Source organism: Alligator mississippiensis, chromosome 3, assembly GCF_030867095.1.
Source record: "Alligator mississippiensis isolate rAllMis1 chromosome 3, rAllMis1, whole genome shotgun sequence".
Classification (NCBI taxonomy): Eukaryota; Metazoa; Chordata; order Crocodylia; family Alligatoridae; genus Alligator; species Alligator mississippiensis.
In genome coordinates, this window is record NC_081826.1 from 203,706,703 (window position 1) to 203,721,018 (window position 14,316).

Sequence of the window (14,316 nt, forward strand, 5' to 3'; positions counted from 1 at the left end):
CAAAAAAACCTGAATTTTCCTTTGATAGGAAATATTGACATTTCATAGTTACTTTCCATTTCAAATTAGAATAACAGTCAAAATGAATATTTTTGTGAAATGAAATTTAAAAAAATTAAATTGGAAGCTGAATGGAAATTTTTATAATTTTTAATAAAATAAAAATAGTTTGGCTTTTTTAAATTAAAAATTCACTTCAAATAAACATTTCCAAATGGAGTTTGTGTTCTAAATCAGTATTTCATGGCAGAAAAGCTTATGTCATTTTTGAAATATCAAATTGAAATGCAATTTTTGTTTTGATTTTTGCAGTTGAAAAATGTAACTAAAATTAACATTTTTCTTACAGTCAATGTCTGTGTCAATGACGCTACATTTTAAGATAATATTTTTCAGTCAAAAAATGTTGACTGCTTCCCCACAGTGGTCAGTGTTGTGGGAATCATAATTTTGAATGGTTTTACGTTTATACATTTTAAAATATGAAGCATTCTGTTGCTTTATTATACTTATTTTTGACAAATTTCCCTGCTGAGCAGGGTATGCCCAAGACAGAGGGAAGGGCATTAAAAACAATTGTTTATTTCAAGTCATGCCTTACCCCTTCAGATCATCTTGCATTAATTGGTAGAACTCCACAAAAGTTAATGGAATAGCAGATTTGGCCCAGTCACTGTGATCACTGTGACACAGTAAAGAGACATTATCCTGGACTTAGAAATGTAGTTTTCAAATTCATAGATTCATAGATTCATAGATGTTAAATTCTTATGTCTTTATTATTTTCAAATCACATTTCTTCAGATAAGTCCTGAGTACTCGTAGTTTCCAAAGGCTGAGCCCATGGCAGGTTTGGAGTTCTAAATAATTCTGTTTTTTCAGCTATTCAGTTGCATAAAAATCCTATAACTCTATATTTTATTGTTTATGGTAAATCAAAAATGACTAAATGCAATTTTGCCATCAAAACAAATTATTTTTCATGAAAAATCCTGCAAGAGAAATATCAGCCAAAGTGTAACTATTTCTAATTAATCTCTGAAAATGGGGCTAATAATGCAAATGCCTTTCCTCTGATTGCATTGTATCACTATAGCAATTCCTTATTTTTATACTAAGTGTCTCTTTGATACACTCAATCGAATCTGTGTAAAAATACATTGTAAGTTCTTTATTAGAGCCAAATATGTTTTCTTCTCTTTGGCTATTCAACAATTCTGGGGTTTCCTCTTGTTGTTTCCATTGGCATTTTTCCTTAAGGAGAGGAGAAAACAAATGATTTATTGTTGCTGCCATTGTATTATTTGTTTGGATTACACTAAGACATTGAGGCCCCAACCAAGATGAAGGTCTCATTGTGATAGGTGTTCTACAAACTTAAAGTAAAAGTTCTTTTCCCATGGAGCCTCCAAACTAAGGCTCTGACCTGTACTCTGTTGCCATCTGGCACATTTGCTGTGCTTACACAACACATTGTGGAATCATGGCTTAATGGACATGGCAAAGAATGGGGGAAATTAAGTTGTGTTATCCCCGTTTTACAAGTGGGGAACTGAGGCATTCAGAGATTACTGAAGGTCTTGCAGAAGACCACACAGGAAATCTGTCACAGACCCAGGAACTGAAACTAGATCTCCTGTGTTACAGTCTGGCAACTCAGCCATCCTTCCTCTCTGGTGTAACATTTCCCATTAACCTCAAAAGCAGAAACTTCTACCTGAGGAATTTTTCAGTTAAGTTCTGCTGTTGATCAGTTTCTTTCTCACCAATAGGTGGAAACTGACATCCCGGTTTCTCAGGTGACACAAGGAGCGATTCTGCCATCCCCAAATGAGGCAGGAAAAACATCATGCAGAACAAGGATTTTTCCATAAGAAACTGTACCATAGCAACTGAAAAGACCTTGAAGCACATTACATTTTCTCTGCTTGTTGCAGCCTGTGCTTTGATGCAACAGGACATCAGAAATGTGAAGACCTGTTTTGTTTGGGTTTTTTTTTTCTTTTGTTTTATTTTTCCTTATTTCTTTAGCCAGGAGAATTATTGCATTAACTGATGCTGCTTGATCATGATGAATTTATTGCAAAATCCTATAATCTTTCCAGATCCGTATCTAGCATCCAAGCCATCAGCCATCACCCGTATTCTGGCATGTATTATCATGCTGTAGCTGGGGGAGGTGAAAGAACTACACCTGCAAACCTCCAGAGGAGTCATAAAGCTTTTGCAATTGTAGGATCACTAACTAAACAGGATGCAGAAATATTACCAATAGGCTGGCAATTGTGCAATATGTCACATAAAAAATAAAGTCTAGTAACCAAGATGTTGTGATAATAAGCTAGCAAAAGCTTCTGTCTATTTTGTCTTTAAATCACCACACACACAAATGAGATTGCCTAGCATAATAGATAACGCTGCAACAAGCAGGTATGACATTGCTTTGGATAAAGGGAAATAAACAATTTCTTGCTGAATTAGGTATAGTATTTAATCAGAGTGGTGTGCAAACATACTGAGCAGAGGTTTTTCAGGCAGATGTTTGGCTGGTTCCTGAGCAGCTGCTACAGGCTGTTCAAGATTAATGAATCTAAATTAACAGAACTTAAAATGCCTAAGTGGGAAAATGGGAGGAAATCTGATTAGTGCTACAAATCAACTGAGGTCTATAGACTTCCTTTCTTTTGAACTGGAATAGTTTAGTCATCCTCCTTTCCCTTTTATCCAGAGTTCATGAAACCTCACCCTTTCCATAGTTAGGCATTCCCCTGCTTCCCTTTTCAAGTCCATCAGCCTTCAGCAATTCACCCTGGCACTTCATGTCGCACGCTTCCTTTTTGCTAACATAAATATATAAATAACTCTCAAGGTAACCAGGATATTTTGTCTGCAGCCCAGCATGCACTTCCTATGATCCTTTGTTAAACTAATCATTATGGGTTCTCATTCAGTTCCCATTGAAGCCAGTGGCAGTGAACCTCTTGCCTTTAATTAAAATTGGGTCAGGCTTATTTACAGGAGATGGCCCCATACTGAAAAATGCAAGCTGAGATCTAGAGCTGAAGAGTTCAGGGTGTCCTGAGCATGGAGGTTGTCTTGCTTGTTTCTGCTTAAAGTCTTATCTGTCTCTTTTGTTTGCAAAAGCATAGAAAATACACATCCCATTTAGCGGCTGAAACAGAGCTACTCAGCGAGCTGTAAGCAGAGGTATTTTAAAGAGATGTCTAGTTATCAGTTTCATTGAGAGAAAAAGAAGAGAGTTCTAAATCTAGTGGGAAGATTCATGTGTCTAATGGACAGTATTGGAATGCAGTTGATCAGCTCTGCAATTTTTCTAACAACAGGACTTTTTTCTGAATCTGAAGCCTGATGTCTACATTTGGCATACTCTAAGGGAGACTCACTCTAGGATCTTCTGTTCACAAATCTTGACTTTATTAACTTTTGAAAAAGGTATGGAAGGGAAAATCATGCAACATTTTCTGGAATGTTGTATTTATAATGCTAATCCCCAAGGCTTGCTTATTTATACCTAGGATTCCTACCAGTATACGACTATAAACCAGGGACAGGCAATTATTTCGGGTGGGGGACTACCTACTGAGTTTTGGCAAGCCATCAAGGACTGTATGACAGGCAGCCCGGGGCAGATAAATACTAATTTTCTAAATTTTTAGGGGCCCCATGGGCTGGATAGAATGGCCTGGCAGGCTGCATCTGTCCCATGTGCTGTATTTTGTCCACCTCTGCTATAAACTAACACCTGAATACTGGTGTGCCAGAATAACATATCATTTAACAAAGCAACAGACTTGGCTGAATTTTTAATGGATACACAGCAAGTTGTTTCACATAATACTATGAATTTTCTAATATTTAGCTGAAAATGGGCCATATTTGCCTGTCAGGAGCACAAGTCTAGAATCTAGAATAACTCCCTTGAATTTAGTGACATTACTCCCAATTTTAACTGTGCAGTTGAGAATAGGATATGGCTTCTTAGGGCATCCTGTAACACTGATGGTAATGTAAAGGAGACAGAGGTCTTGTCTACACAAGACGCTTACTGTACAGTAGCTCATTACTGCTGCATAGTAGCGTCACCGGACATATACCATGACATAACACTACTGAGCAGTGGTAAGGAGCTCCTGTGCAGTAAGTGTCACTAGGCAACCATGCTGGGACACTACTGTGCAGTAACACTGGTTACTGTGGAGTCATTTAGTACTTGGTTATGCAAGTATTAAATGACTGCACAGTAATAACTATGCAGTCAGCATCTTGTGTAGATGCAGCCAGAGTGTTGTAATAAAATCCTGTTTTAATAGACATTTTGTCCTTCCATTCATTTTTATTTCCACTATATTTCAAATATTTAATTTGCATCTTCACTCTGGGATCAAAGAATCACACACTTATAAAAATGTCTGAGAACATATATGTAAATAGCAAAGTATATTTTCAGTTGTCTATCAAGTCATTGATGTTAATGGAGTGAAACCATGGAGAAACTTGGCCCATTGTTTGGATAATACGTTCTATCAGGACTTTGTTGATTATAATACTTGCTCCTGTACACTTTGAACACACTGCATCTAATTAATTTGCAAAATAATATCTGTGAGATAGGTAAAGTAGGCATTATCATCCCTAGTATTCTGATGGAGAAAATGAAACACAATAAGATTAAGGGATTCACCTCCGGCTATATGTAAGTCATTACCAAGTTATAATGGAAGTCACAAGCTTTAACTCCAAATCTCCTTCTCTGCATGTCTTTGTTTCTGTTCAGACACCAGTAAATAATGCTGACTTGATCTACTTCGTAAGGTAAATGTCAATTCATGGGGTTTTTCTTGTTTTTAGCCATGGATGTGTGATATTTTTTACAAAAGATAGCTGAGATACTATTTTCATATCTAAGGAAATGTTAAAATAAGGCTATCAGAATGACCAGAGCAATGGTGAAATTGACACGTTTAATGAAACAAGATGAGTAAATTAGTTTCAAAAGGTGTGTGTGGGGGAAATGGAACAGAAATCAGTAATGAATCTTTAACTGGTTTGGAAATCATCACATTAGCTCTGACTTCTTCCCATTCTTTGTAAACTCCTCCAGACTAGACGGCACAACGTTCTTGGAAATGGCTTGAGGAGCATTCTGGTTATGGATGTACCAAAGGACCAGCCAAACATCCCTCTTCTCTATCAAAGGCTTCCACAAAAAGCATATTAAATGGAGTAGGTTTTTTTTCCTGAGGTCAACTACATAGTCACCCTTCCACTGGTGTTAACCTTTGCAGGAGACAATAGATAATGCGAATCACTCGTAAATGGTTCTGTTAATCCACTGGCTGACATCTCTCCTTCAGACTGAACAATAACTAATGCTTCATTTACTTCAGTGTTTTGAGTTAGTGTAGGTTGTAAACATGTAGACAGACATCTCCTATTTCCTTAGCTGCAAGTACCAGCTTGGAGCAACCAAAAATCTACCTGTTTTACTGAAAGCAATAAAAACTGCAGTAACTTTTAGTTCTCTAACGCTCCCATTCATTTTCATTTTTCTTCCAATACAGTTCCTAACTGGTTAAACTTAACAGACATTAATATTTGTTGCTACTATATAAAATGCCATAACAATGTAACTAATATGGGGTAAAGCAAACCAACTGGTATCCATTGCTTTCTGAGAAGATTTTAAATCCAGACAGAACAAGAGAGCAAATCTAAGTGCTACAGTTACTTTAACCATACTGCACTGTCATACTGTGCAAGCATTCTGGCAGGGCAGTGGAAAGGTTTTCAGGAAAGCAAAGATCGCATAAACCATAAGCAGAAAAAGTTCTTCCACACATTTTCCTGGTTTGAAAAGGCCCAGGAGCCAAATTCACGTTCATTTCAGCCTATGCTGAATAGTACTGAGTGTTATTCAATATAACTAATCTCCAGAAGAGATGAGTGAAAGGGAGAAAGGTGACTATAATTTATAGTGACATCTATTAAGCTTTTATAGAATATAAAACATGTGTTCTAGCCATCAACATAAAATTAACTGTTACTAATTGGTCAGAGCTGCCAACTCACCGTGCTTATGAGCATAACACACTTCTTTAGGTCATGTTCATTACTCTAGTCTACTAACTCAGAGCCTGAATAAAGTTCATTCAGCCATTCCTGCTGTTCCTTTTCACATTTGGCCCCATTATGTGTGCATGTTGCCATTCAGTGAGATCAGACATATACACAAGTGTTGGATCTATGCACCTCTGAATTTGTGTTTCCGGCTATTTGCCAGCTTGCCTCTTTTCCAGCAACAGCTGATTAAGGTGGACAGATGCGGATAATTCTCTCTCAATATTTTTCCCAGTTTTTGAGACTGACCAGAAGAGAATGTTAGATGCTGCTGTGTACTTTTGCTACCCTCTTCTGCTCTTTGTCCCCTCCCACCAATGCTTCAGAAGAGTGCAACTGAGTTCATTATAGGTTGATAAATCAGCCAGTAAATGTACATACATTATCCCGTCTTTGGGTAGCTTCTCCTTAGTGACAGCTGCTTGGCACAAAATATTGTAATTATCAATTCAAAAATAAGATGTTTTTAGGTGCTGAAAACATATTAGCTGTGAATAAACTTGTCCTCACCCTCTTCACAGACCAGTTTTAAAATGTCCTGCTTTGTGGTTGGTTATTTTGTTGCTTTTGGTATGGTGGCTCCAGGAGGTGGCTATCACTTTCGATCTTTAGAGAGTTGTTGGTCCCATAAACAACTTCTATGTGGTGTTCATTTTTTTTCTTTTTTGCCTTTTACCAGCTGCTGACATAGCTCACATTTGACTTTTGTTAATCCATCTCTATTTGTTTCTTTTTTCTAAAACATAGGTTTCTGATGGGGGGATAATTTATGTGTGTCACTAAAAATTTAAAAATCCAGCAGTAAACACATCTAAAGAAAAGTTCTAATGGATGATTTACATACACAGGCACACACAAAGATCACATACAAAGATGCACATATCTAGTCCTATTGTGAGACCTCCTGGATATTTTCTTCTCAGGATGTCACAGAGTAATTGTCACCATAGGTGTACAATCTTATTGACCTTTTTCTCACATAACTTCTGAGTTTTTATAAATGAAACTGATACACATTTTACAGCAGCACTGTTCTTCATAGGCTACAAAACTACACAGGTTGGCAAATGGAGCAAGATTTCATCAGCTGAGATGCTCCATGTCAAAACATAAGGTATTTACTGTGTTATTTTAAGTTAGAACAATTAAGCATGCATTATGTTCAAATGGAACTGGAAGGAAAATATTTACTAAATTGCATACAAAAGCACAAAAGTATAAGGGCTAAATATGTTCAAGTCATTTGCGGGCTTGATCTGACAGATTCTTAGTCATGTTCCATTATGCAAATCTTTGATTGTCTTCATTTTGACAATCAGGGAGTAAGGGTTTGCAGGATACAACCCTATCATTTTATGTGAAATCATTATAATATATTAATCTTTTGACTGATTTGTGGTTGTATTTGAGACACCTGGCACCACAAAGAATAATGAAAAGTGCTATCTGGGTGTACCTTTTTCTTGCTGCCAGTTGCACTTGCTTTTGTTGTCAGTAAGCACTGGGATTCTGAAACAACACTAGGATCCCAAAAGGAAAAATACCTTTCTGGGCACATAAACCCCAGGAGACAGCATGCTTTGGCAGTGATGAGCCAGCTTGTCAAAGAAAATAAATTGAAATAAGATTTAAAAAAAAAAAAAGTCCTACAGCCAAAAGATACTAAATGCTGAAAGAGGGAAAAGAGCATTCTGTGTCCTAGACACTGCAGCCTTTTATGGTGGTCAAATCCCTCCTCCTCCTGCTTAGGGTTTTGACTATAGCCCTCAGGTTGGAGTTGGCTGCCAAGGTGTGCTTCCCAAAAGGTAAACCTGGCTAAATAAAGCTGTGTTCTTTATAATGAAATACACTTCATTTTTGGGGGAAGGAAAATCTCCCCTATCAGTCAATAATACGGAACATTTGTGGAGAGTTCTTTCTCCCGATCCCAAAGGGCTACGTACAGCCCATCACTAGTGATGTTGTATGGGCGGGATCAGCCATCTGACAGAGGAGAGTTCTCTCATTTCAGCTGCCACTAATTAGCAGTGAGTAACATGGATATGGTCAATGGGCTGCCAATAGCCTGGTATGGCTCCTTGCTTCTTGACAGAGCTTTGAAACAGTTCTCTTACCCAAGAGATGTCTTCAGGCTCTGCTGCCTCTTTGCGATTCTTCTTCAGAAAGAATGCACCCTTTCCCATTAGGATGTTAGCATTCCTGCCTCTGATTGCCACATGTCAGGATCGATCACAGGGAATTAAACAAATGCGTAAGCAAATAGTCACAAAGCCTTTGTGCACTTATGGAATGCAGATGAAAAGCGAACCAATTACCCCAATATATGGGTTACCTAAGATACCTCAAATGAAACAGAATCAATAAAACTAGATCTTCCTCATTGGAGAACACAGCAAAGGGACTAACTTAGCAGTAAGTTTAGTGACAAAGGCATGTTTAACCCTAGCTAGCTGTGGGGGAATTTTAAGAGTCACTCTGGGAAACTGGACCTTCAGAGAAGTGGTACATGTTGTTCTCTAAAGGTCACCTGCAAATGGCTTTCCTGGAGTTCTGCTGTGACATTCCTATTCTTTGAGAATTCTTAGATTCTCACATAATGAGGTTGCAGCAGAGCAGAACTAAACAGCAGGCACAGAAAGAGCTACAGCTTAAGGAATTTAGCAAAGCATTAGTTTATAGTGCTGTGTCTCTGATCCAGCAAAGCACTTGAACATGTGCTTATCTTTAAGCACTTGGATAGCACTATTGACTTCAAGTTAAGCACATCATGAGTCCCTTGTGAAATCAAAGCCTAAATTCAGTTTCCAAGTTTCCTTTGTAAGTATTCTTTACTGATTGAAAGTAAATCCTGTTCCCCCCTATCAGATGGTCAAAAGAGATCAAAGGGCCATCCCAAGCCAGCAGCTCATTGGGTTAGATGGATTAAGGCTTGCTATGTCCTGTAGCCAAAGCACACAAGGGAATGAAGTTGGCCAGCATCACACTCCATTGCTGTTGACACCCCTGCCCGAATGAACCAATGCCCATTGTTGAATAAACTTAAGGTGGCCACTGACATGAACCCAGAGCATGGTTCAAGCACGTGTAACTAGAACTGTACGGAGAATTCTATCACTGTACCCCCTGCCATCATACAGAACTACAGTAAACAGTTTCCACCAGTCTTCAAAAAAAGAAGGGGGAGGATGGACAAAGCAGAATTAGAAACAGCTACGGAAATTTGGGCAAGCTCTTTAACTCAACCTGTAGGTACCAAGCCTGATTTTGGCCCAAACTTCGCAAGCATTCAGGGGAATGTAGGAAGCTGCTTGCAACCCTTCATCCTCCACCCTGAGAGGCCAGTATGGTAGTGAAACTTTATATATGAAAGAGAATCCTCATATCTTGAAACAAAGAGAGAAAGGAGTTAATAGTTTGAAGGCAGCCCTTCTCCCCTGCTGGCTTTTATTGTACAAATTATGCTATGTAGTACATTCCCATCCTTTACTGAAGGCTCTTTTTCTTCTGCACCGTAGATCCCTAAAGATTAGCATCATGCTGAGGCAAAGGATTTCCTGATATGACTTAAAGATGGGAGGGAAGAGAAGGGTGGTGGTGCTTAGCTCATTGTCTCCAGTAATCTGAAACATGAAGGAGTGACCAGTTTTTCCATGGTAAAATAATATCCACATGTATTTTCACACAGCAACTCACATACAAGGTTTTACAGTTAGTCATTTGTTGGAAGACATGTCTCTTCTGCATTTTAGCAAACCATGCTTATATATATGAAAGGGAGGTTCAAAAAGGGAGATTCAGAAACTAAGAAACTCTGTTTGCTTAGAGCTGGTATACTATCCTGTACTTGAACATTAGTAACAAACTGAAAAAAATCATGAGACACAAAACTGACATAAAGGATCTGCTATTTACTTTGAACAAAGCAAGCCAAATTTGGTTCTTGGTTACACTAATATATCCCAATTAGGTTAGCCCTTTAAAGCCCAACCCGCTATTGTACACACAACTCTCTCTTCTTTTGGAGGCAGGTACAGCATCAGGTTTACAAGGACTCCAGGGTCAGTAAACTTTAGACACCTCATGGTTTTCAAAGGTAAGGCAAAATTCAATCTTGGAGTAACTGACTGCAGTGTTGCTTCTTAACCCTTGGCTGAAGGTACCGCATAGGGAGCATGGTTTTAATGTAATGCTATTATTGTTTCTGAATTATTGTTTGCTATCATGTCTTCTCTTTTGCTTTTAAAGTTCTTAGCAAACATAACAGTACATGAGTCCAGCCAGATATAAAGGAACAAATGATCTCAAATGCAGTAATAAGTTCCAGGGCAGGGATACCTGCAGTGCCCCTTGAAAGAAACTGACACCTATCAAATATGAAACTTAGAAGAAAAGAAACACTGAGTCTCACCTAGAGAGATGCTACTGATATGCTCTATGATTATCCTTGCCTTAACTTTGACTCTTGAAGACAAGGTCAGGAGCTTTCACCCTCTGGGGTGAAGATCCATAATCAAGACCAGTCTCTCAGAGTCCAGAGCTGCATTGCTAATGCAAGCCAAACTCTTAGGAAAAGTAATGGAAGCTTGGGGCCTCAATGAAAGGTCACAGGAATAGTAGTTATATATAAAGCAGTAGGAAAGACAAATTCAAATGGTTACATTCCAATCAAATGTTGTCCAGACAGTTGGTGGATTCTTCCAGATGGCCTCCAAGAAAGAGGCAGGTATTGTAAGTGCTTGTTCCTCTGCTTCTCCCACAAACATTTCTACAACTTTTTCCATGCTCCTCAGTGTGCAAGAGATATGCTTCCTGAGCTAGTCCTTTAAAATGTCTCCTGAAGACCCACTTCTACAGTAACATTTACAAGAAATCAGGCAAGTGTTGGGTATCATAGGGATGGGGGAGCTCACATGACCAATAGGGTTGCCAACTCTTCAGGATTGCCCTGGTGTCTCCAGAAATTAGATATAAATTTCCAGGAGACTGCTGAGAATTACCCAGGAGAGAGATGATAGGGCATTCATTAAAATAAATATTAAATGTTGGATCTGATTTATACAGTAGTCCAGTGGGTTTTTAAAATGTAGTAGTAATGAGCACTTGCCATCCTGACATAAAGTGGATACATTTGTGTTGTGTGTCATGGGCATGTTGGCGTTCTGGAAACCTCCTGGAATAGATTCAAACAGAGTTAGCAACCCTAGTGACCGGTGTGTTTCTTTACCTAAAGTACCTGCTCCCCTTGGTTTTTATTTTACTATGGAGGTGCTATTAAGGTATCTTATGTTTCCAGATGTGTAGGTTTAGGCCTTGAAGCCCCACTCTGCATTTGTGCTGAAGGCTTGCCCCCATTTGGTTCAGCTGTTGATGCTGTTGATCAAAAGCAACAGGATGATGTTGCTATTTCACTCCCCTGTATGCCATTGACTACAGAAACCAGTAGGCCTTAACCATGTTAGTCCCATATACTGCTAAGCATAGGGGGGACCAGCGCCCTTATTTGCTTTACTTACTTGAGGCTAGATTGTACTCTAGTTGTAATCAATGGTAAATACCCATGGACCTCCTTGGGGAAGGATCAGGACCTCATTGCATTGTGTTTCCAGTTAGACTTTCTAAAGTCATTGAGGCAAAGACTGTGTTTGCTTCTGTTAGTATAATGCCTGAAACAACAGGGCTCCAGTCCTCACTGAGGATTTGATGCTGCTGTACTATAAAGACAAAGACCAGTAATGGTACAATAATAGTAATAATAATCATTGAGAATAAGTAATAAATCAGTATAGGGGGAAGAACAGCAAGACTCATAAATACAGTCTCAAAGATGAGCTGAGATTTCTGCTTCAAGGCATTGATTTCCAGCTCCGAACAGAAAAGTAAAAGAGTGCAGCAAATGTTTAGTTGACTGTGTTAGTGTGTGAGTGATTATATGCAGTGCTAAGTCTTCTACTTTGCCTCCAGCATTGAGAACCTTATTGCTGATGCTGCTTCAGAATCAGAAGGTCATCAGGCTAGACTTGCTTTATCCTATTCACAGTGATTTTGTAATCTCACAGTACAGGATTATCTCTGAAATTCCAATCTTTCTGTTGGTGAGTGACAAGTCCTATTCAAATTTTGGAATATGTCAGATAAAGTCAATCAGTCATTTATAGCTACTGCAAGATGTTAGAAAAAGCTGAATCTGCTTGGTATTGTAAGAAAAGTGATGGGGGCCATCATGGGTGGATCTAGGATTTTGAAAAATGGGGTGCACCTGGTATGGCTCATAATCACATATAACTAATATTTTTCTCCAGTTAAAAAGAAATTAGATGCATGCTAATAATATGCTAGGGGAATAGCCCTCTACTAGTCAATTTAAGATCAAAGTAAAAACAAATGTAGTTATTGGAATGTGCATTAGTTTGCTAGATTATATACAAAGTTAAAACACACACATAACAAGCTAGGCAAAAATAGTTGAAATATATAGTGTCATTAGTCCTGTAATCATTCTAATTAGATGTATGTCTCTTTTTCACAATCACAGAACAAACTTAGGCTTCCTGAGGGGCTTGACAATGCCTCCAGTACTTCATTGTCAGTCATATCTACACCTGAATTATTATTACCATGCCTGAGTTAAGGTTTTTAGCTAGAGTTCAGTCTTCAAGACTGTGAAATGGAAGAGAGACATTACCAGGAACGGCTAACAGGCAGTAAAATTGGAGAAGAAAGGCTCATTTCAATAGTTGACCATTGAGGTGATTAAAAAGGATAGAGTGTCATTTACACCTGTGGAGTAGAGAGAGATTAACAGGAATCAGAGAGATGATAATGAGCCATGAAGACAATTGACCATCTCAAAACTACTGGAATAGAAATGCCAGGGCCCCTACCAGGCAGTTAGTTTGACAGTTTGGGTGTAACAGGAATTAAAAGGGAGTGCAACTGCACCACTGCACCCTCTTGGATCTGTCCTTGCTGGCAACATTTTAAAATACCTCATTGCAAAGTATCTGTTGCAAACAAACCTCTTTATAGAAATATATTTCTATAGCACTGCAGATTCCGTAACAATATAACACTTCTCATCTGGCGTTGCTTTCCTCTTACAGTCTTCCCCAAATGTGTACATATAATAGTTCTTTACATTTATTTTAAAGATCATAGGTCTAAAATTGTATACTCCATTACACCTATATAACTGATTTCACTGAGGATGCTCCAGGTTTACACTGAAAGCTGAATTTAGGGAACTGTATCCTAGAAAGCAGTGACTCTGAAAAGGACCTTGTCTCTGTGGACAAGCAGCATAAACACAAGCTTCCAGTAAAATGCTATGGCAAAAAAGTAGTGATGTGATCTTTAGATATATAAAGGGGGGTACTGAACAGGAGCAATTTTACATTTTTCTATGAAGTGGGTGAGACTGAGTCTAGAATGTTGCCTTCAAGATCACATTTAAAGAACAAATTTGAAAAATTGGAGGGGCAAGTGCAGAAAAGAGCTACAAAAATGATTGGAGAGCTAGGGAAATATTGCATTATAGTGAGAGACTGTAAGACCTTGATCTGTTTAGTTTATCAAGAAGAAGAATGAAAAGCTTTTTGATTATAGTGTATGAGTACTTTACAGGACTCTTTAATCTGTCAGAGAAAGGCAAAAAGAATAAATCGAAATTGAAGCCAGACAAAGTGGAAATTGAAAGGAGGCACCATTTTTTTTAAAACAATGAGCATGATTAACCACTGAAACAGGCTACCCAAGAAAAGTATGTATTCACTGTTTCTTGATATCTTTAAATCAAAATTGGATACTTCCTAGAAAACATAGACAAATATTATGCTTAATACAGGGGGGACTGGATGAAATTCTTTGGTCAGGAGTTCAAACCAGATGATCTAATGCAACCTTTAAGGCAGACATACTACAAGTTAAGTCCTGCCTCCTCTCCATGTGTCATATTGATCTCTGCCACTCCAGAAGTGTAGCTGATAGAGTTTGCATTCAGCTTGAACCTTTTCCCATGCAGAACAAAATGGGGGGCAAGACACTGTTGCAAGATTGTGTCATTGCCAAGAGCCAGGTTATCCCTTTCTTAGCCCCACAACTACTGTAATTTTTATATGGTAAGCAAGGACCCAAAGCCTTGAACTTGGTGGTGGCTGCAGGGCCAGGGAAGGGTTAACCTGG

The 14,316-nt window shown here is 38.4% G+C and overlaps 1 protein-coding gene across 5 annotated transcripts in view; it reads left to right on the forward strand.

Moving 5' to 3' along the window:
- Positions 1-14,316, forward strand: part of NTRK2 (neurotrophic receptor tyrosine kinase 2) — a 324,464-nt gene that overhangs the window by 218,478 nt on the left and 91,670 nt on the right. Inside the window, exon 13 of one of the 5 annotated variants that reach the window (XM_006272071.4) lies at positions 1,773-6,660. The exons of 3 other annotated variants lie outside the window; for them this stretch is intronic. In XM_006272071.4, the coding sequence (XP_006272133.1) occupies positions 1,773-1,783 (11 nt within the window). In that variant the 3' untranslated portion in view covers positions 1,784-6,660. Of the gene's footprint in view, positions 1-1,772; positions 6,661-14,316 lie in introns of those variants that run through there. One more of the 5 variants, XM_019478099.2, reaches the window with a different exon arrangement.